Source organism: Vombatus ursinus, unplaced genomic scaffold (genome assembly GCF_900497805.2).
Source record: "Vombatus ursinus unplaced genomic scaffold, bare-nosed wombat genome assembly UNPS02014791.1, whole genome shotgun sequence".
In the NCBI taxonomy this organism is placed as follows: domain Eukaryota; kingdom Metazoa; phylum Chordata; class Mammalia; order Diprotodontia; family Vombatidae; genus Vombatus; species Vombatus ursinus.
In genome coordinates, this window is record NW_020954569.1 from 73,191,835 (window position 1) to 73,213,328 (window position 21,494).

At 34.9% G+C, this 21,494-nt stretch overlaps 1 protein-coding gene across 1 annotated transcript in view; it reads right to left on the reverse strand.

Annotated features, from left to right (window-relative positions):
- Positions 1-21,494, reverse strand: part of MBD2 (methyl-CpG binding domain protein 2) — an 83,341-nt gene that overhangs the window by 12,488 nt on the left and 49,359 nt on the right. Inside the window, exons 5-6 of the mRNA XM_027868789.1 lie at positions 12,067-12,157; positions 10,730-10,907 (exon numbers count right to left, since the gene is read on the reverse strand). Of these exons, the coding sequence (XP_027724590.1) occupies positions 10,730-10,907; positions 12,067-12,157 (269 nt within the window). The remainder of the gene's footprint in view (positions 1-10,729; positions 10,908-12,066; positions 12,158-21,494) is intronic.

A 21,494-nucleotide genomic window follows, 5' to 3' on the forward strand; every position in this document is an offset into this window, starting at 1 on the left:
TCCTACACTATCAGTGAATAGAAAAATAAGACAATCACATACAAATCTTATTAATTTTTTGTACTATTCAGGCAGGTTTTAAGAAACTAATAAAGTTTCTCAACTACATCAACTTAAGATATTTATGTGAATATATGCATATAAGTAATGGAGAAAACTATTATGCTCCATTGAAATTAGTCTCAAATTCTCAGAAATAGCTTCTTTTTTTTGGTACACAATGCCATCATTCTGATTTTGTTGGAATATATATAATTATTCCTTACAAATTCTCTGACCTATCCATTAAAACATCAATTTAAGCCCTAAAAAGTAGTATTTATGTCAACTAACTGATGAACACCTGATACCTAAGGGGTCATTTGTCTATCACAGAGATCTTCAAAATTTCTGAGTGCGTAACCCATTAAGAACATATTCCTCTACTATATGTATATTTTATTTAATTTGTAAATTAAATGTCCTACCGTGCTTAATTATAGATATATAAAATTATCTCAAAATCTAGAAATTTAAAAAGGATGAGATGAAGATGAAATATTCTTAAAATAATTATTTAAAAATATCATTATTAATATCACTTATTTACTTATAAATAAAATACTATTTATTTATTAATGGTAAGGGGAAAAAAACTTTTCCTGTTCACTAAAAACATTAACTCAGGTAAGTATTAAATTCTTGAAAAAGAATCAAAGCAATTCTTGTTCTTTATTTTTTCCTAGGGCCTCTTGATGTTCATAAAAATCAGAATGATAATTTGATGAAATCTGTGAATTAAATGTGGCCTCCACCAGTGCAGACCACAATCTGTTTTAGTGAGAGCAATATGATTCAATGTGCTCCATTATTTTTAAATCTTAGTTTAACAATTTACAATACAACAATCAAAGGACTAGTTTGAAGCTCAATGTATTTTGATACTTTATTTTAATGGCTGTAGTTGAAAAAGATTTCACACAAAGACCCAAAGATCCATATTGAATAAGTAGATGGTTGGCTATCATTATTAAATCATGAAACTAATGTTTTCAATCCCATCCATCAATTAAGCAAAGTGTTTTTTTTTGTTGTTGTTGTTGAAATTCAGCTAGTAAATATTCTATCTTCTTTGATGTCAATCAAGCGGTGGTGTTTTTTGCAAACTTAGTCAGGTGTTGCATTTTAATATTTTTGGCAAATGAGTTTAAAATCCACTAAAAATCTTTATTTGGAAAAATTTTAAATAGATTAGAAGATTCATTTTCCAAGTTGAAGTGTATAGTGGTGAATTTTTATAGATGACACAAATATTTTCAGCAATCCAGAGAAAAGAGAACAATATAGGAGGAAAGACTGGTCAACAATGCAAATCCTGGCAAAAGTTCAAGATTGAGAAATAATAGATTTGGCAAATTAAACTAGTAACTTTGAAGAGAACAGCTTCAGTTGAGTGAATGAAAGATAATGGGAATATCACAAACTTGGGAAACCAGAATAATAGTAGTATCCTGGACAGAGATATGTAAGTTCAAAAAAAAATGTGAGTTTGAGGGAGAAAAGATATAATGAGATCTGTATCTATGCTTACCTATTCTGTGCTTTTTGCTCTTTACTATCAAAAATATAAAAGGAGAGAGGGAGACTTATTCAACCCACTGCTCTAAAGTGGAGAGCCAACATCCTAAGGGGTTCCTGATCTAGCCACAAAGTGATTTGGAGGGCAGGGTGTAGGAATGCTGAGGGTATAAGGGTATGGCATTAGTTTGCCTGTGTAGCTGCTGCTGGGGGCCATGGTTGAGTTATAACCTATACCCAACACAGAAGGGGAGAGTTTGGGAGATTAGAAAGCCACCAGTGACCAGATGTAGGAAAGGGTAAGGTGGGTGAATGCTGAGATAATGGGTGAATAGAAGGAGGTGGTATAGATATACTGCATGTAAGTTGGCTATCACAGAGTGGGGTAAAATAGGACCATATTTCCACCCACCTTTAGATTACCTTTTCAGATCATGCCACAGGCCACTAGGGATACAGGGTACTCACTTTAGAGAACTCTGGTATTTCATTCCAAAATCAACAATTATAAAAACCATAAATGACATAATATGGCAAGTTAATTTTACGAACTTTTCTTTTTTTTTTTTTTTTTTGGTGAGGTAATTGAGGTTAAGTGACTTGCCCATAGTCACACAGCTAGGAAATATTATGTATCTGAGGCCAGATTTGAACTCATGTCTTCCTGACTCCAGGGTTGGTGCTCCATCCACTGTGCCACCTAGCTTCCCCATGAACTTTTTAAAAGAGAAAAATAGGAATCAATTCCTCATAAATAACTATAGTTCTTAAAACAATCATTTACATTGAAAATTCTTTGTAAGACTATTCTTATGTGTCTCAATACTTCTCTTAAGCAGAGGTTCTTGACCTTATTTTTGCGCCATGTACTCTGATGGCATTCTGGTGAAGCCTATGGGCCCCTTTCCAGAATAATGTTTTTAAATGCATAAAGTAAAATACATAAAATTCCAAAGAAAATCAATTATGTTGAAATAGTTATCAAAATACTTTAAATACAAGTCCATGAACTTCAAATTAAGAGCTCCTGCAGTATAGAAGGCCATACAAAGGAGATGTTCAATAAATATTTGTTGATTAAAATACTGAATGTGTTCCTTCAAAGGTAAGACTATTTTTCGGGGGGCAATTGGGGTTAAGTGACTTGCTCAGGGTCACACAGCTAGTAAGTGACAAGTGTTTGGTCTGAGGCAGGATTTGAACTCAGGTCCTCCTGACTTCAGGGCTGGTGTTCTATCCACTGCGCCACCTAGCTGCCCCAAAGGTAAGACTATTAAAATATATACTGAAGATGGATCATGGAGAAGATAATGAGTTGGAAATAAAAAAAATGTTAATATAAATATAATCCAGGTCATTCATTCAATAAATCAAAACACATTTAGTTTAAAATATGCGAAGAACACTGGGCTAGCTTCTAGGAGACATACAGAGTCTAGACAAGAAGGTCTTTTCACATGCTGCTTATTATTTAGTGGCACATAAAATACAATTATTAAAACATAACTAATACTTAATATTACACCCAAAATGTATTCTTAAAAACATATCTGTGATATAATTGATATAGGGAGTGCTGGTGAGTAACTTCCCCTGCCAGTGTTAATTGACATCTTCTCTACAGCATTAGCTCTTTATTAACTATGCCATGCTGCATCTCAAAAAAAAAAAAAAAGCATTATAATGCACTGCAAAACCCGGTATTATATGTGGATGATGGGGAAAAGTTGTCACTAACTAGTAGGATTAGGGAAGACTAAATGAAGAAGACAGTATTTAAGTTAGGTTTTAAAGAATGAATAGGAATTCAGTAGGAGAAAAGGATGAGGAAATGCCCTCTAGATATAGGTAAGAGACAGAAGAATACACAATTTGGGGCATAGAGAATAGACTACTTTGGCCAGACTATAACAAGTATAAAAATGGAATGATATGAGGAAAGTCTAGAAAGGTGGAGTAACATCAGATTGGGGAGCACCTTGAATATCAGGCAAAGAAGTTTGAACTTTACTTGTAAGGCAATAGGGAGCCATTGAAATTTGTGAATAGGGGAATGACATGACCAAATCTTTGCAAAGGGAAAATTATCATGGTAGGGATATAAAAGCTGAATGAGAGAATGGCAAAAAGTATAACCAGGAAAATCTGTTGGGAGGCTATTAAAACAGTCTAAGGTTAGGCAAACGGTAATATGGATCTATAATGGGTGATGAGAAAAGGTGATAGTGGTAATAGAGAAGAGAGAATAGATGCAAAAGATGTTGTGGAGGTGGAATAAACAATTTAGTAACTGGATAGAAGAGGTGAGAGGAAAGGTTATTAGAGGAAAGGAAACCCTCCAAGGTTATGAGCATGAGAAAATGAATGTTGGCACCACAAGCTGAAACTGTAAAATCAGATGGAAGAAGAGTCTTACCAGGAAAAAGTAATGTTTGATTTGAGATATGTTGAGTTGGAAGTGTCATGATGACATATAAGTCATGATAAAAAATATAGACTCATAGAATTTTAGAGCAGGAATGAAACTCAGTAGTCATCATGTGGGCCCACAACCTGAAGCAGAGATACCCTCTGCAACATCCCTGACAAGTAATCATAAAGCCTCTCCTGGAATACTTCCAGTGACAAGGTATCTTATTGACCTCACAAGGTATCCCATTCCATCTTGAAATAATCCTAACTATAGGAATTTTTTCTTTATACTAGATTCAAACTGCCTTTTTATAATTTCTACCTATTATTCTTCCCTCAGAATAAAACAAATAAAATCCTTCTTCTATAGGAAAGTTAACTGTGTAGAGTAGTAGGTGAGGCTTTGGGACTTAATGAGATTGCCAAAAAAGAGACCAGGTAGAGAAGGAGAGGACCAATTATTAATGAATACCCACATTAAGAAGTTGGAAAGACACTCAGAAATCAAAAAAGAGAAAGAGTAGAAGTGCTTAAAGAAGTTAGGTTAAGAACAAGGGAGCATGGTATCTCTGAAGTCAATAGCGTTGGAATTATCAGGAGGAGGTAGCGGTCAACTTTGTTAAAAAGTAGTAAAAAAAAAAGTTTGAATATGAGGACACAAAGGAAGGTCACTGAATTTGAAGATTAGATCACTAGTTATGTTTGAAAGAGCAGGTTTCAGAGACTAGAATCATGGCAGTGAAAATCAGACTGAATGAAGATGAAAAGACAGTAGTGAGAAAACAGGGACACCAAGTATAGACAACCTTTTTTTTCCCAGAAGTTTAGCATTGAAGGTGAAAAGTGAGGCAAGACATAAGATGGATGGACCAGATGGGCCAACAGAAGGCTTTTTTTTTAAATTAGGGACTCGTGAGAATGTGTGTAAGACAGAAGGGAAGAAGCCAGTGGAGAAGGAGAGTAGAATTAACTTCGTAAGTATATTAATATAAAAATAAGCATTGGCCCTTTTCCATGTATAGATTTTCCTTAGGCTATTTAATCTTTTTTTTTAGATTATTTAATTTTAATCATTTCTTGTTGATAAGGGAGGAGAAAAGAACTACTTCACAAGCATTCACTAAAGGATGCATGATAATCTCTACTATGTAAAGTTTTAACACTTCTGAAAAGGAAAGGTTTGGCATAGCTGATAGAGAAGTGAACTTACAGAGTCAAGAAGACTGGTTTAAAGTCTGCCTCAGCCTCTTAACTAGTTATGTGACTGTGAGCAAGTCACTTAACCTCTCCCAGTTTCAGTTTTCTCATTTGTGAAATAGGATAATGATTGCACCTACCTCCCAAGGTGGTTATAAGGATCACCTGAGATTACAAGTAAAGGTACTTTGCAAACATTGAAATGATACATAAATGCTGGCTGCTGCTACTGCAGTTGTTATTGTTATTTCCACTGCATGGCCATCATTAAATGGTTCTTTATTATAACAGTACTAGGGCCAAATGGATAAATCTAAGGACAGAATATTTAAGACATTTATTCAGATATCTTCCATCATAGCTCAAATTCAATAACCCATAATGGTGTGGACGTGGCATTAACTTCTTTTTTTCCCCCCTTTGGTAAGGCAATTGGTGTTAAGTGACTTGCCCAGAATCACACAGCTAGTGGGTGTTATGTGTCTGAGGCTGAATTTGAACTCAGGTCCTCCTGACTCCAGGGCTGGTGCTCTGTTCACTGTGCCATCTAGCTGCCCCCATTTACTTCTTTAAGGGTACACCAGCAGAATATAAGCTTAGGCTAGTCCTACACCAAGCTGCAAAGCCTTCAGGTATAGGTCTGGCGATGGATGGTAGAGCTGTTACATACACACGGACTGGCCTGTTACTTAAGATCAGAAAGGCTCATCACTAGATTGGCAAGCCCCCGTGTGCATACAGAACTTATGAAGATCTAGCTACTAAGCTTATGAGAGACTGTGAGCTACTTCAGTGGAGGGAGCATAAGACACTGTTAAAATAAGAGCTCTGGGCTAAAAGGTTCCTCAAAGGCCATCTGCTCCAACCAACATCAAATTCAATGAAAGTAATTAAATATGCTCAAATATGTAGTAGTAAAAGATTTGTTACCTAGACTGGGGATTTCATGATCCTAAAAATCAATTATTTCACTTAACCAATTTAATGTTGAGTTTAAAAGTAGCAGCTACAAACAATATTCTCATAATCTATTTACTGAATGAACAACTAAAATTTCCTTCTGCCTATTAGACTACTCTCTTTTCCGTAATTTAACTATTCTAGCCTTTCTACCCCTAGAATCCTTCCTATCTTGAAGCATTATCAACAATGAATTCTGAATTAGAAGTTCAGACTTTCAGCTATCACAAGTTTTCTTTCATTTATGGTTTAAAAAAGTATATTACATATTTTCATAGTAATTTTTAAAACTTATTAGAAAGCAAACAGGAAAAAGATCATCTGACTTTACCAGAAATTAAAGAATGTCTTTATACATGTTAAAATTAATAGACCTATTTTTTCTCATAAAGCTTTACTGGTATGGTGGTGCCCAAAGCAGAAATGTAAAGCAGATAAAGTGTGGCAATCACAAAAGGAGGAGAACAAGGAAACAAGTCACTTCAATTAAGATCCACTGAGACAGTCTACAGCAGTGAGGCATATGTCTGACTATCTGGAAGCTGACAGATCAGTCAGCAGAAAGCTATTAGGAACAGGATTGCTCTGAGTAAAAACTTTGTGCTATCTGTAAATCTAAGAGTCAGAGTTGCAAACAAATATCAAATTTCACAATAGATCGGTGTAGAAAGAGTTATCTAAGTTGTAACATGATCGTTCCGGTTACAAACGCCATTTTCATTGTTAGCAGTGTCACTTTTATCCTCTTTTTGTATCCTTAGCATATTTAGCAGTGTCAAGGAAATAGTAGGCGCCTAATAAATGTTTTTTGAATTGAATATACTAATTTTAATCATGGAGAAATAATTTTCTTTTCTTGTCCTTGTAATTGCTATCAATGTAACCTAAGGGTTCATTATTTCCCATTCTCTGTTATAGAGTTCTGTGCCAGACATGTGTAGCACATGTTATATATACAAAGTACCCATCCCACAGAAACTTAGGCTTCAGTAACCTATCTTAGAAACAGAACTATTGGGGACCAACATAGACATAAACACTTATAAAACATAAATATCAATATATAAGATCAGAGTTTTAAAGTTAGAAGGGACCTAGGAGACCATGCATTCCAACCTCTCACTTCATAAACAAGGAAAATGACTCAGGGAGACAATGTGATTTTTCCCAAGTCACTCAGGGAGTGAAAGAAATTTGTACCCAGATCCTCTGACTCCAGACCTAGTGCTCTTTCCACTGTACCAAACTGCCTCTAACCAAAGGTACAAGTTCATTCTGTGTGAATTTGAATAAAGAGTGAGTCATGGGAATTACATGTTCAGACAATGTGAAAATGGAAGGAGGAGGGGAAGCACCATTATATTTCCAGTTAGTCAGGAAGTGCTTTGTAGATGATGTGGAATTTTAAGAGTATCAGAATTGGGGAAAGATGCTAACAAGTCACATGTAGAAAGATGCTTGTCTTGGTAGAGGAGAAGTATTCCAGGAAGAAAGACACTAGTTCAACCACAAATTAGTAGAGAGGGGAAAAGAACCAATGCTAATGAGTGAAACATGATATTTTATTTCATCAAATAACCAACAACAAAACAGATTTTGTTACTCTAGGGAACTATAAAAAGCTCTAATTTTAAATAGCTCTGTTACCTCCTAAAATACACTTCATAGGCTATTTTTAATTCTCCAAACATTCTCAAAAGATGGTAAAGGGAGAGTTAATCACATGAACTTGAGACAAGATAATTCAGTAAAATTAGACTATTTTTGTAAATGAAGTTGTTGACTACTAAAAATACAACATTAAAGAAAAAACACCAAAAAGGAACATACTATACATTTTTAGATGTATTTTGGCTGACATATTTTTTCCCATTTAATTTCATGAACAGAAAAGACTAAGACATTACTAAGCACACACTCACATATTTGCTCAGGCATAAGAGTTAACACAAACACACACACACACACACACACACACACACAAAATCGTTTGGAGCATCTCTTGAAGTTATATTCTGAGACAAAAGAAATCATGTTACCTGGTTTGGAAAGCCTTAAAAGAAAATTTAGAAATTATTTTTAAAGCAAGTTGGAACCTTTCCCAATGTGATCCACTCTCAACATAAAAGATTCAGGTTGACATAAAAGTTAAGTACAGAACTGACATTTTAAAACCTACTCATACATATGACTCATTTGAAACTGTTTTCCATGGTAAGTGTCTTCTTAAAATCCCTCTTCTGTAGGCTTCCTTACATATTTTATTAAAATTTTAGAGATGAGGAAATAACTCATAGAGGTGCATCAATATTATAAGATCACACAGCTGCTTGGTAATGCAGTCAAAGCTGAAACCCAGATCTCCTGACTGCAATTTGGTGCTTTCCTCATAACACCACACTAGAATACAGGTCCATCTTATAGTCACAGAGCCTCAATAAGTTCTCAGAGAAGCCTAATAAATTGTGGCCCTAATCCAGGGTTCTTTCTACACTATGCTGTGTTCCTAGAGGGGTATATCCAATAAAAATGGAAAGATGAGAAAAACAGAGAATATGTAGGGAGAAAAGGCTGACCTGAATTTCAACAATGGTGGGTTTTTAAATTTTGGACTGAATTTAGGGAAAGAAGCCTTAAAAAACAAAGCCTTAAGAGGCATTTTCAGAGGTTTGAGGACCAATGACATCATGGGGTGATGATTTAACTTGTGTGTGAATTGGATTTAAGTGAGGCAGAGTTGCAACAAAGTCATCAGCCCAACTCTCTCCACCACAGTCATCAGAGTCCAGTGGTAACACTAAGTCAAGATGGTAGAGGAGGGACTTAACAACAGAGTGGTGGTTTTGGGAGAGGGCTGAGAGTAAAAAAACAATGCATTCTTTCGTTAAGCTTGAGATGCTATGGCACATCCAGCCCAAAATGCCCAATGGGCAGTTAGTTGGTGATACTAGACTGGAGATTGGGAGAAAAAAATGGGCTGGATATATAGATCCTCAAGCTATCTGCATAGAGATGATAATTAAACTAATGTTAGTTGATGTCATCAAAATTAGAGTTTATAGAAAGAAAAAAGAGTCCAGGACAGAGCCTTGGGGTATACCCATAGTCAGGGAGCATAGTATAATGTGAATAAGGATTCAATAATGGAGACTGAGAAGGGGTGTTTAGATAGGTAGGTGAACCAAGAGAGCACAATATCAAGAAAACCAAAAGAGAAGACAGTATTAAGGCGAACAAGTGATGAGGTTGGAAGGCACATTGCAGAGAATTTTAAAGAGTGCAAAAGGAGACAAAGTAGAAGAAGTCTGGTTGAAAAAGAGAAGACAACAGGTAGGGTCTTTAAGAATTTCTTAAACACGAGGGAATTTGGGGATGCAGGAAAGGACTTGGTATATAGGAAGAAAATAAATATTGGAGGTTGAGGGGAAGAAAAATCAAATAAGAGAAATGAATATAATGTGGCTTCTATAAATATGTGTGTAGATCACAAAAAAAAAGTGATAAAAGTGAAGAAGACATTAATAGCTACTAGCCAATATGCTCCGTCATCTTTATAAAATCTTTGAGAATGGTTTCTACTTGCAATGAAGGCATCATTATTTAAAATTAGGAAGAAGCCAGCAGGATTCCATAAGTCACTTTCTAAAGTAGACTACATCTTTAGGGTCATAAAGGTGAAAGAGATGGCAAGTAGAAAATGGACTCATTTATTTATATCAAGAGAGTATTTGATTCTGTAGCACTAAATACAATCTTGAAGACTCTCTTCAGACAAGGCTACTGTGGCATGATAAGAGTCATAAGTAGAGCCTGGAGAGGAATCTACCAATTCCAAAGTAATCAATAGTCTCTATCACATAATTGTGCTGAATTAGACATGAGAAAAATAAGTTTCCTGTTACACCAAAGCAATTACTCAGGCATGAGGTAAAGTGCTGTGCCTACATACATGAATAATAAATTTCTCCCCTAAAGTACAACTAAATCAACACATGTTTGTGAGATACTTCAAAACAAAAGCAAGACAAGCTAATCTGGACTGTGATTAGAAATGGAATTAATTTAAGCAAGGGCATTACAAAGCCTACAAAACAAAACAAAAAAAAACCCACAATGAAAGGCATTGATAAAACAATTATATATGCAAACTACAGGAAAAATACAAATCAAATGAAAGATACTGCTGGACAGACATCCATTTTTGTTATCCCCATTAACATCATAATGGCACTTATAATTGTCAGTGCAGTTATATGTTAAAAGCATCATTTACTATCTTGTTTATCCCCACAAGTCCATGACATAGGAAATTAAGGCAAACAATAATTATTTGACAGATGATAAATCAAAACAAAATGATTTTTAAAAATCAGCAATAATGCTAAACACAAAGAATAATATACAGATCATAGAATAAGAGCTAGAAGAAACTTTATAGGTCATCTAGTTCAACAATCCCATTTTACAGAAAAGAAATTGAAGCCTAGAGAGATTTAGTGATTTATCCAACACTAAAAAAAAAATTTACCAAGTAGCAGAAATGGGATAATTCCTAAAAGCGTTGACTCAAAGACAAAACAACTTTCTGTTAAAATCACCTCACCTAATATCTTCATCCGTAACAATAAAGGCTTTGCAAAGGGGTTGAGATGTATTAAGCCAAACAGCAGGGTTTTTTTCCACAGCAGCAGAGATTTGCCCTGTTATTGGTGCAGAGCTGGTGTGCAAAGCGCTGGCAACAGCCGATAAAAGAGTCTCGTCATTGTTACCTGGGCCAACCCCTAAAAAAAAAATGTTTACAAGAAATTAACGAGACATACTAAACATCTGGAAATAGCCTGTTTTTTATGAACATATGTTAACTTAGTAACAAATCTTATATGCCTATATAGACACTCTCTCTTTCTCTCTCATTTTTTTTAACATTTGCATGAAATTATACTATAAAGATGACTGAACATTTTAATAACCATTCAAAATAACCAAAAAGATTCCAAGGTATTGTGTTTCTATAAATAGGCTACATTTCATCAAATCAACTATTGTCTTGATCTGGTTTCTTTCTAAAGTAACATTATATCCAAATATTCCTAATATGTCCTTTGGATCCTGAATAGTTTTACAATATATTTTAGCATTAACGAGGCTTCCACACTACCTCCAAGCCATCTCTTCCAAGCCATCTATGTTATAATCATATATAACAATATCTCAATAATCATTATATCAAGGCTTCAAAACTGTGCTATAGTAATACCTTTTATAACTCCTTCCAGCTCTAACTCTATGATCCTTCAAATCCCTATTAAAAAACACCCAAAGTGATAGAAGAAATGGTTATAAATTTTAATTTACATTTAATTTTATTTATATTAAACTAGAGCAACAAATGCAAAATTATTGAATATTAACTGCGTAAAGCAATCATTTTCATGAATGTTAAGTGATAATACTGAACCACTAATTACATATAGATATTTATGAATAAAACTGTGTATTTTACATTGTGTAAATCAGACTTTAAAGATTAAGAAACAGCACACATTATTTTCCAAAAAGTAGACTTAAAAGATGCCAAGTATACCAGCAAAAGAAACTTCTATGAAAGTTTTCACTTACTGCTGCTTCTTAAGCAGCGATTGATTGAAATGAATGTGATTCTCATTCCCATTTACCAATACTGATTAAGAAATCAGAATGTGAATTCTATTGGCCATCAGCAGCTACTGCTAAAAACAATGGCAGGACAGATATTGACCCAGGTGTGATAGAGCAAGTATAAACTTTGAATTTTCCCAAAGTTCTGACTTAATTCATACAGTGAGTAAAATCACAAACTACAACATATGGTAAATTTAAATTCACTCTCCTTGGCTTAAAAAAAAAAGTGCCTTAAGTGCTATGTACCCAATAAGGATAACAAAATGCTAAATATGCTACCTTGAAGACCTTTTGGAAGTTCCATAGATTTTATAATTTGTTCTGTTACATCTGATGCACTAAGTCCTTGTAGCCTCTTCTCCCAGAAAAGCTGAAAGGCAAAAGTACCATTAATAGACACCTGCTTGAAACAAAAAGTTTATGCTGCTGAATCATGAAATTTAAACATTAATAAAACATAAATAAAATATTTCTTCCTAAATAATTCCAATGCAATTCGGCAAGCATTTATTAAGTGCCTACTATATGCCAGGGCACAGAAGTACTAGGGACAACACAAGCTTTATTTGCTCTATGTGTTCTCAAACAATGATATGCTAAAAACATACAAGTATCATTAAACATTTCAAAACATGCATTTCTAATTTTAAATAGCCCTAATTTAAAATAATAATCCTATTTTGTCACCGTTTTCACTTAACAGTATGACTAGAGATAACTTATTATGAAAGTTGTCTCCAAAAAATATAATTTTGACATTTTTCAATTCTAACAGATCCAAGTTGCATCAAAGTTTTAGCATTTTACCTAACAAATAATATAGGCAGTAATTTCTCACCAATCCACACGTCTTGGGTACCAACATCAACTTATGTTTATTTTCCACTTTAGGGTTTACAAAGTGCTTTCCTCAAAACAACCAAGTGACATGGGCAAAATGAATAGCTTCATCTCCATTTTAAAGAAAAAGAAATGAAGACTCAGAGTGGTTAAGTGAATTACACTCAATTCAGAGCCAGGATTTGAGCCCAAGTCTCCTGACTCCAGGTTCATTAATCTTTCTAGTAAACCACATTGCCTTCAATCCAAGTAAGTAAACTTTACAGATAACTGAAGTTTATTCATTAAAAATGTGAAAAAGATTTTGTTACTTAAGCTATTTTTGATGAGAATATTTCTAAAAATATTTCTAAAAATAGTCTTCTTAAAGAAACTAAATAGTTCAAAACTAAAACTTCATCTTGATAACTCAGGGTCATCATTATTAATCATCAGTTACCAAATAGTAATGCCCTTAGGATCTATTAAAGTATAGCATACTTGTCTGAGCCTGGATTTCTGTGCTTTTCATTCGTGAGACAGTTCTTCTGGCCTTCTTTTTCATTATCAGCTATCATCATGTCTACCTCTAGCACATTCACCCCTTTCTAATTTTGTATTTTTAATCAGGAATCAGAAAAATTTTGCTCAGCTAGACTGCTGTGTGAATTTTAATATGATGTTTAATTTTTTTAAAATATAAAGTCTTATTTTTGGAACCAAAAATCAACTTCACAGGTACAAAATGGGGACAGAAAGCAGTTTATCTTTAAAAAAAAAACTGCGTATTTTACTGGATTACAAGTTCAGTCTGCTTAATAGGATATATACTGTCAAGAAAGGGAAAGGTAATAATCTCTCTGCACTTTGCTCTGGTCAGACCATATCTGGAATATTTTGGTCAGTTCTGTATGCCATATTATAGGAAGGAATCAAGTAAACAGGAAGGTGTCCAGAAGAAGAACAAGCAGGATGGTGAAAGCTTCAAAATCATGGTATGCTTAGTTGAAGGAACTGAAGACGTTTAGCATAGGATAGGAAAAAAAAACTAAGAACATAATAGCTATCTTCAAGTATTTGAAAGACTGTCATATAGAAGAAGTACTGGACTTGATCAAGTTGGTCCCAAGGGTAGCACTAAGAACAACTGGTGGAAATTTAAAGAGGTGAACCTCGCCTTGATGTAAGGAAAAAGTTAATTTAAAAAAGCATTTCATTTGCCAGAGGAAAATACTGCCTTAAAAGCTATTGTCTCTCATTCATACATTAAAATTATGCAAAAATTGTGAAAGACATCAGAAATATCCATATTTGATAATTATTTGATGTTTCATATCAGAATAGACATAAAACAATAAAACTACAAAGGTTTTTTGCCACTGTCATGGAAGAGATCCAGGATAGAGTACAAATTGAAGACATATTCTTTGTAGATGGGGAAGTTCCCCAGATGATCCTCTTTGGAAACCATATTATACTGATTGCATCAAGCCCAAGAACACCTAATGCCTCCTTCTGGATGATACCAATGAATATTCAAAAAAGTGTTTGGTCTAACCATTCACATAGGAAAAACCGAGTGAATGAAGAATGCCTATTATCTAGACTATAAAGTACCTTTACATAGGCAAGAGCTATTCCAGATAGGGCAATGAGTTGGATACAGAACTAAGGAGAAGCAAGAGAATAGGCTGGAATGCTTTGGGGAAATCACAAATTTTTTTTTCAATGGCCCCAAACTTTTCTCTGAAACAAAGTTCTATCCTTTTAATACCAATATTCCATGCATTTTATATGGCTGTGAGTCATTCTCTAAATAATTAAAAACGATGATCACCCAAAGGATAATACAGAGATGCATGGTGAGAATGAGCAAGCTTCACCATATCAAAAGGAACTACAAAAGAGAGGAAGAATAAAGGATGTCGTTTAAAAAAATCATTAAAAAAGATATCACACGGTAATTGTGAGGGATAATCAATGGGTAAAAACTCATGTATGCTATTTGCATACATGTGATGTAAAGAGGAAGGTCCTTAGCAGTGAATTTATAGGACATGGACAAGAGTCTCACACAATTGGGAGGTGGGGGTGGGGTAATGAATAGGTTGCAATCTGTATCATTAGAGGAAATATGACATCAGAGAGCCATCTGAATATTTGAGAATGTGGAAAAACTTCCTGACACAACCAAGAATGAAATGATCGGATTTGAGGGTTGTGGGTCTCTCAATAGTAAAGGTCTTCAAACAAACAAAAAATTACCACTTGTAGGATATGCTGTACAGGGGCAGCTAGGTGGCGCAGTGGATAGAGCACGGGCCCTGAAGTCAGGAGGACCTGAGTTCAAATCTGACCCCTCAGACCAAACACTTGACACTTACTAGCTGTGCGACCCTGGGCAAGTCACTTAACCCCAATTGCCTAAAAACAAAAACAAAAAAAAGAAAAGGATATGCCGTATAGAAGAATCTTGTTGAGATATAGGTCTCTGAGGGTCCTTCCAACTCAGGAAATCTGATTCTGTGAAGCAAGGCAGTCTCATTTTGTGGGAAGGAGGGAGGGAGGCAATCAGGGTTAAGTGATTTGCCCAGAGTCACACAACCAGTTAGTGTCAAGTGTCTGAAGATGGATATGAACTCAGGTCCTGCTGACTCCAGATCCAGTGCCCTGTCCACTGCGCCACCCAGCTGCCCCAAGAAACTCTCATTTAATCATATTTACTTGACCTTTTATTTTGCTAATAAGATCCTTTTCACTTCCCCTGTAATCATTTTCTTTCAAAATTTCCTTTTCTCTTGACCACAGAAATAGCCTCCTTTCATCTTCCTTTCTCCAGTTTTTCCCCTTTTTTAGTCAATGCTATACCACATTATGAGAGTACCATGTTATACATCATTTTAATGCACAGCCCTAATGTAACTCTCCAGAAAACTTCAATGTCACTGCACTGCTTACCATTGATTAGCCTTTTACAATCTGACCCCAACCTACTTTTCCAGTTTTATCTCACAATACTTCCCTTATGCTTTAGTCAAACTATACCATCATTCCACATAGATGTCTTCCAAGCCTTTACTCATACAGTTTCTGCCACTTCCCAACCATTTCTCATTTATGGCTTTTGAAATTCTTCTGACCCTTTGAATTCCAGTGTAAATGTCACTTCTTCCAAGATGCCTTTTCTGATCATTCCAGTCTACAAAATTCCGTAACACTGTGTTTCTTTCTTATAGCATTTTTCATATTCTACTTCAAACCACAGTTATTTGTATGTCTTATCTTTCTGAAAAACTCTTTAAGGTTAGAGACTCTTATAAATCTCTGCATAATAAGTTTAGTGGTTAATAAAAGTTTGTCATTTAATGAACTTCCCACCTGCCTTTTTAAATGTTAAAATATCCTATCTCTCACTTCCTCTACACTTATTCTCGCCAGTTCTTCTCCCAGTTGTTAAACATGTACAGGTTACACTTGACCCAGCTAACATACTAATTTTCTTCTCCTTTCTTTTGCAACAAACCCTCTCCAATGAACAGTTTATAGCTACCATCTCCAGTGGAGCAAATTTAATCCCTTTGGCATCTGTCTTTTAATAAAATATTCTAAGTTCTTCAGTGACTTGCATCTAACTGAACCAAATAGCTTTTTCTGATCCTCCTTGACCTGTTCATAGAACAACACTTTTGAATGGCCATTGCTATTTAAACTCTCTCCTTATTCAAATTACATAAACTCCACTTACCCTAATTCTCCTTACTTCCTCTCCTCCTGCCTGAGTCCTTTCTTCCCTCCATCATGGGACTCTGAGGGTTCTCTTTAATTCTTCTCTTTCTCAGCCCTTACTCTTTCTTCTATATCCATTTCCTCAAAATATATCTATTCCAAGGGCTTCAACAACAACTACTACCACCACCACCACCACCACCACCACCACTACAGCAATGACCCTCAGAGGCCATGTAATTCACTTCCCTCATTTTAGAGATGAGAAAACTACAGCCTAATAAAGAGATTTTTTTTTGTCCAAAGCCACAAAGATTGCAAGTTGCAGAACTATGACTTAAACTTGGGTACTCTGACTTCACATCCAGAGACTATTCTTTCCATTACATAGATACAATTGGTGTTTTTCTTTCAGTATATGCACACTAACTAAAGCAAGTGTGCGTGTGTGCACATATACATATATGTATTTTATTTTCCTTTCAAAGGGATCTCATTTAAGAACTCTGGCCTATGTGCTAGCATAGTCTAGATTCAGAGGCATGGATTCTAAATACCACTAGCAATAGTAGTAGCAATACTGCCACTGCTGATACTCAATCCCTCCTGAATATTTTCCTTCTCTAAATTTCTATAATGCTTCAGTGCAGCACTTAAACATACATATATATTCTTCTATAGTTCATAAATCATCCATTCGGTACATATCAAATATAAATTATGCTTAAAGCAATATGCTTTAGGACATAAAGAAAAACAAAGTATGACCATGTCCAAGGGATTACCATACTATCTTCTCCTCAAATACATGATAAACTCTTCAAGGTCAAGGATACATTGTAGTGGACATAGTAGAGGTGCTTAAAATATTTTTGTTATGACTGGTTAAAAAGTTTCCAATTTTTCAAGACCTGGTAATGGAGCTTATTACTTTACAGATCCAAGCATGAGTCACAGGTTAGGGTAATAATGAAGATGAAACCTGAAGGCATAACAAGTTAGAATATGTTTGGAAAGTTAGCCTAGACGTAATTTACTTTTTATGTGATTGAATCAGGCAAGTTGCTATAGTTCTCAAGGAATCAAAAACTGGATGTGCTCTTGTATAAGGCTTGTAAGATACAAAATACTTAAAACTTCTTTTGAAACACCAAAAGGAATGCATAAAATGGACAGCATTTTAGTTAACTACATGTTTTCTGGAAGTTCCTTTTTCTAGAAAATGTCCCCAAGTTGATAACTTCTAGAAACAGTGTTGTATTTGCTTTTTAAAGACCAAATTTTTAGTTGTTTTAGTTGTTATCTTTGAGAACTGGACAAATTTATTGGAATTTATCATATTATCATATTAATGAAGCATAAACAGTACCCTATACCCAAATCTGGATGCTATAAAACTTAAGAGCAACCTTCAGGAGCAAAGGATCACAGACTTAAAGCTGGAAGGGCCCTCAGAGGCTATCTAATCCAGTCCCCTCATTTTAAAGATGAGAAAACTGTAGCCCAGTTAAGGAATTTATTTGGCGAAAGCCACAAAGAGTGCAAGTAGTGGAGGTGAGACAAATTCAGGTCCTCTGATCCCACATGCATTGAGTGTTCTTTTGATTGCCCAGATATAATATGGGGGTGGGGGAGGACGCTCGGTTTTCTAGCATACAAACAAAAGCATGCATGCATACACATACACCTCTATGTATATATATTTTATTTTCCTTTCAAATGAATCTCATTCAGGGACTCCAGCTGATGTCCTGAAGTGGTCTATATTCAAACCAATATGATAAATATTATGGCTGGATTAAAAAGTGAAAGGAAAAAGTACTTAGATGACTACTGAGATGTCTACTAGCTAACTATTGAAGGTGTAGATTAAAATTCCCTAAGTCTGTTACTCAGATATCAAATTACAAAAGATCCAGGGAATCTCTAGTCTAGAATCTGATTAGTAGCCAGAAAACTCTAAAGAACTGCACTGTGATACTGCTGTCCTCACTTTATATGGTACAATTGAAAGATCTTGGGGCTTAAAGATAGGAGACCTAAGTTTGATCTTTACTAACTGTATGACCATAAGGAAATCTCTTCTCTGAGGCTCAGTTTTCTCATCTGTAAAATGGATATAAAAAATACTTGCACAGCCAGCCTCACAACGCTGTGATAGGGAATGTGCTTTGTAAACTTAAAGCCCTGTTCAAAACCCTATTCTGATGACTCAGTATGTCAATAACATGACTCTAGATTCTTAAATTGCCAGTAGAGCATAAGTTCTGGCAGGTTCTATCATGTTGGAAAAGCTCTAAGAAGAGTCTTACAATTTTGTTTTCTTTCCAAAGGCCCAGCTTAGCCAAGTATAGTAAGATTTTACAACCAACACTAGACACTTGGTAATTAATTCTTTAGCCAAAGCAACACATTAAACAAAGGAACATTTTAAATGGCCCATAGTACCATGCAACCCCCCTTTCCCAAAAGTGACAGAAAAATGGAAATAGGCAATCACGAGGGTTTCGGGATAACTACACTGCTGATACTCTAAATACAAGATCCTTGTCCAGTGACGTATTACTGGAGCAACTGAATCAAATTAGTTTTCACATTCTGGCTATAAATGAAACCACAAGACAAAAAGACATTGCAGTTAAATGGAAATCTTACTGAAAGACTAATTATATTTCAACAAGACAGTAAACAACTAGCTGCTAGTGTGGAAGTCATTTCTGAATCAAGTGTCTGGGTATAGTCAGACCACAGATCAAAATCAATACCAAACTAAAAGAAAAAGAAATAAGAAAACAGTATACAATTGAGGCAAAAGCAACTTGATCTATTTGAACAAGTTGTGAATGTTAAAATTTGGAAAATGGATAAAAGAATAGAAATCAACACAAACTATCTCCATTTCCTAAAGGCAATGAACCAATGTAAATCACTTGCCACAAGAAAAAAAAAAACCCTAGACATATCCTTAGGTAGCAAATACTTGGTTTCCTTGCTAATCAAAGAGGCAATGGGAAGCCAAGAGCAAAGCTGGTTTAGAAGTTAATTTTTGAAACTTTATGAAGGAAAATGCCTCATAAAACAATGGAAATCAGTGGAGGGAAAAACAAGCTTACAGCATGTTTGGCATTACACCCACTTTACCAAATCATTCTAAGAGCATTTAAAGATGAAATTGAGAGAATGACAAACAAATAAAAAATAGAAAAGAGATCTATCAACATTTCTATAACAAAGTGTTTTCTTCGTTAATAATAGTGGAGGTACCACATTCTGGACTGTAATGTCAGAGTTACCAATTTGTTGGAAGACAAAGATTTAAAGGGCCTTAGTTTTAGAACTGTAGAGGATCTCAGAACTCATCTAGTCCAACTCCCTCATTTTGTGGATGAGGAAACTAAGACCTAGAGAAGCTAAGTGACTTTCCCAAAGTCACACAATTAATAAATGTCAGAGCATGGATTTGAACCCAGATTACTTATCTTACTCCAGATCTACTGCTCTTCCCACTACATCACACTTCTACCCTGAAGAAAGGCACTAAAGAGGACAAAGATGGAAAGATTGGCAGTACTAATAATGCCTAGTATATACAGAGGAGTCCATGCTGGAGGCAATAGAATTTTGAAGGCTTTGAGGGACTGAGTTAAGATATCCAAAAGAAGAAAGAATATACCACATGCTTGGGGGGAAAACATCTTGATCACTGCTCTACCAAAAAAAGATATGTGAAAATAGCTATAGGTACTGATCTGTGTATATTTTTCTATGTCTATAAAATATGCCTGACCTAGACAGATATTACAAACTACCTTGATAAAGAAACAAAAAGGAAAGAGGCTTTCAAAAAAAAAAGTACTTATAATAGATCACAAATCTGCACCACACGGCTTACTGAAAGAGTAGAGGATATAAGATCCCAATGTGCTTATTTTTTATCGACTTAAAAAAATAACATTCAGTTTGGTAAAGCAAAATACTATTTTAAATACTCTCCTCCAATAAGGTATCTCCAACACAAACATTAAAACCACATAAAATTTCTTGAAACATGTAATAGAGAATTTTGTTCAAGTGATCCTCTGGTCAAGAAAAGCATAAAAAAGGGAAATCTATGCTTTCCAAAGGTGTTTTCCATTGTCATAGAAGATAGCCAATATGGAATCCATACTGAAGATGAATTCTCTATAAATGGTAAGAGCCTCCAGATGTTGCTTTTTGCAGATGACAAGGTTCTGATTGCATTAAACTCCAAAAGATTCCAGAATTTCCTAAGTTAAAACAATAATCACTCAAGGATTCATCCTAACAATCCACACAGGAAAAAACAAATGGACAAAGAATGCCTCTTGTCCAGTCTAAGACATGCAATCAGATGCACAATCTATAGAGTTTGTTCATTTTGGAAAGACACTATGGATAGACAGTGAAGTAGGCCCGGTATTACATGGGAGGAACAAAGTAGGCAAAATTGACTTTGTGAAACAATACAGTGATTTTAATGACTTCAAATGTCTCCCTGAAATAAAGACCCTTCTTTTTTAATACAAGTATTTTTCAAGTGAAGCTGCAACGTAGTAAAATAATATTTTAAGTCGCAGAATACCAAATAACTAGTTATTAAAGAATTAGAGAAAGGCATATAGTGAGTGTGAATAGTCTACAACACATTACCAATGAAGAGCTGCACAGAAATAGCCTAAAGATTTCAATTGTGGAAAAATATGACTGGATTGAATAAGGTAGACCACTAATATAGTGAGAGCAACAAAAAACAGAGAGATCAACCAATATGTTACACTGGAATACTGGCAATAGTAAGAAATCTTGAGGAATATGCCCAGTATTTGGGTGCCGCCCCCCACGAAGGAATTATAGGAGGACATGGAAAAGAGTCTGCAGAAAGATTAAAAAAATAATTTTTCTGCAATCAGACTCTTTGAAGTACCTATATCAATTAATCACAGATCTATCAAAGTGTCTTATATTTACAAAGTATATGTTAGGGCTTATAAATTCAGCATTCAAGATACGTAACCAGTCCCACAAATTTTGACTTTGTATCCAAGTAGAAGATGATTCTATCATTATTACATGCCCTAGATAGTAAGTTTACTTAATAGGTATGGCCTGTCTGAAAGAGACATAAGATTATTTTTAAAGAC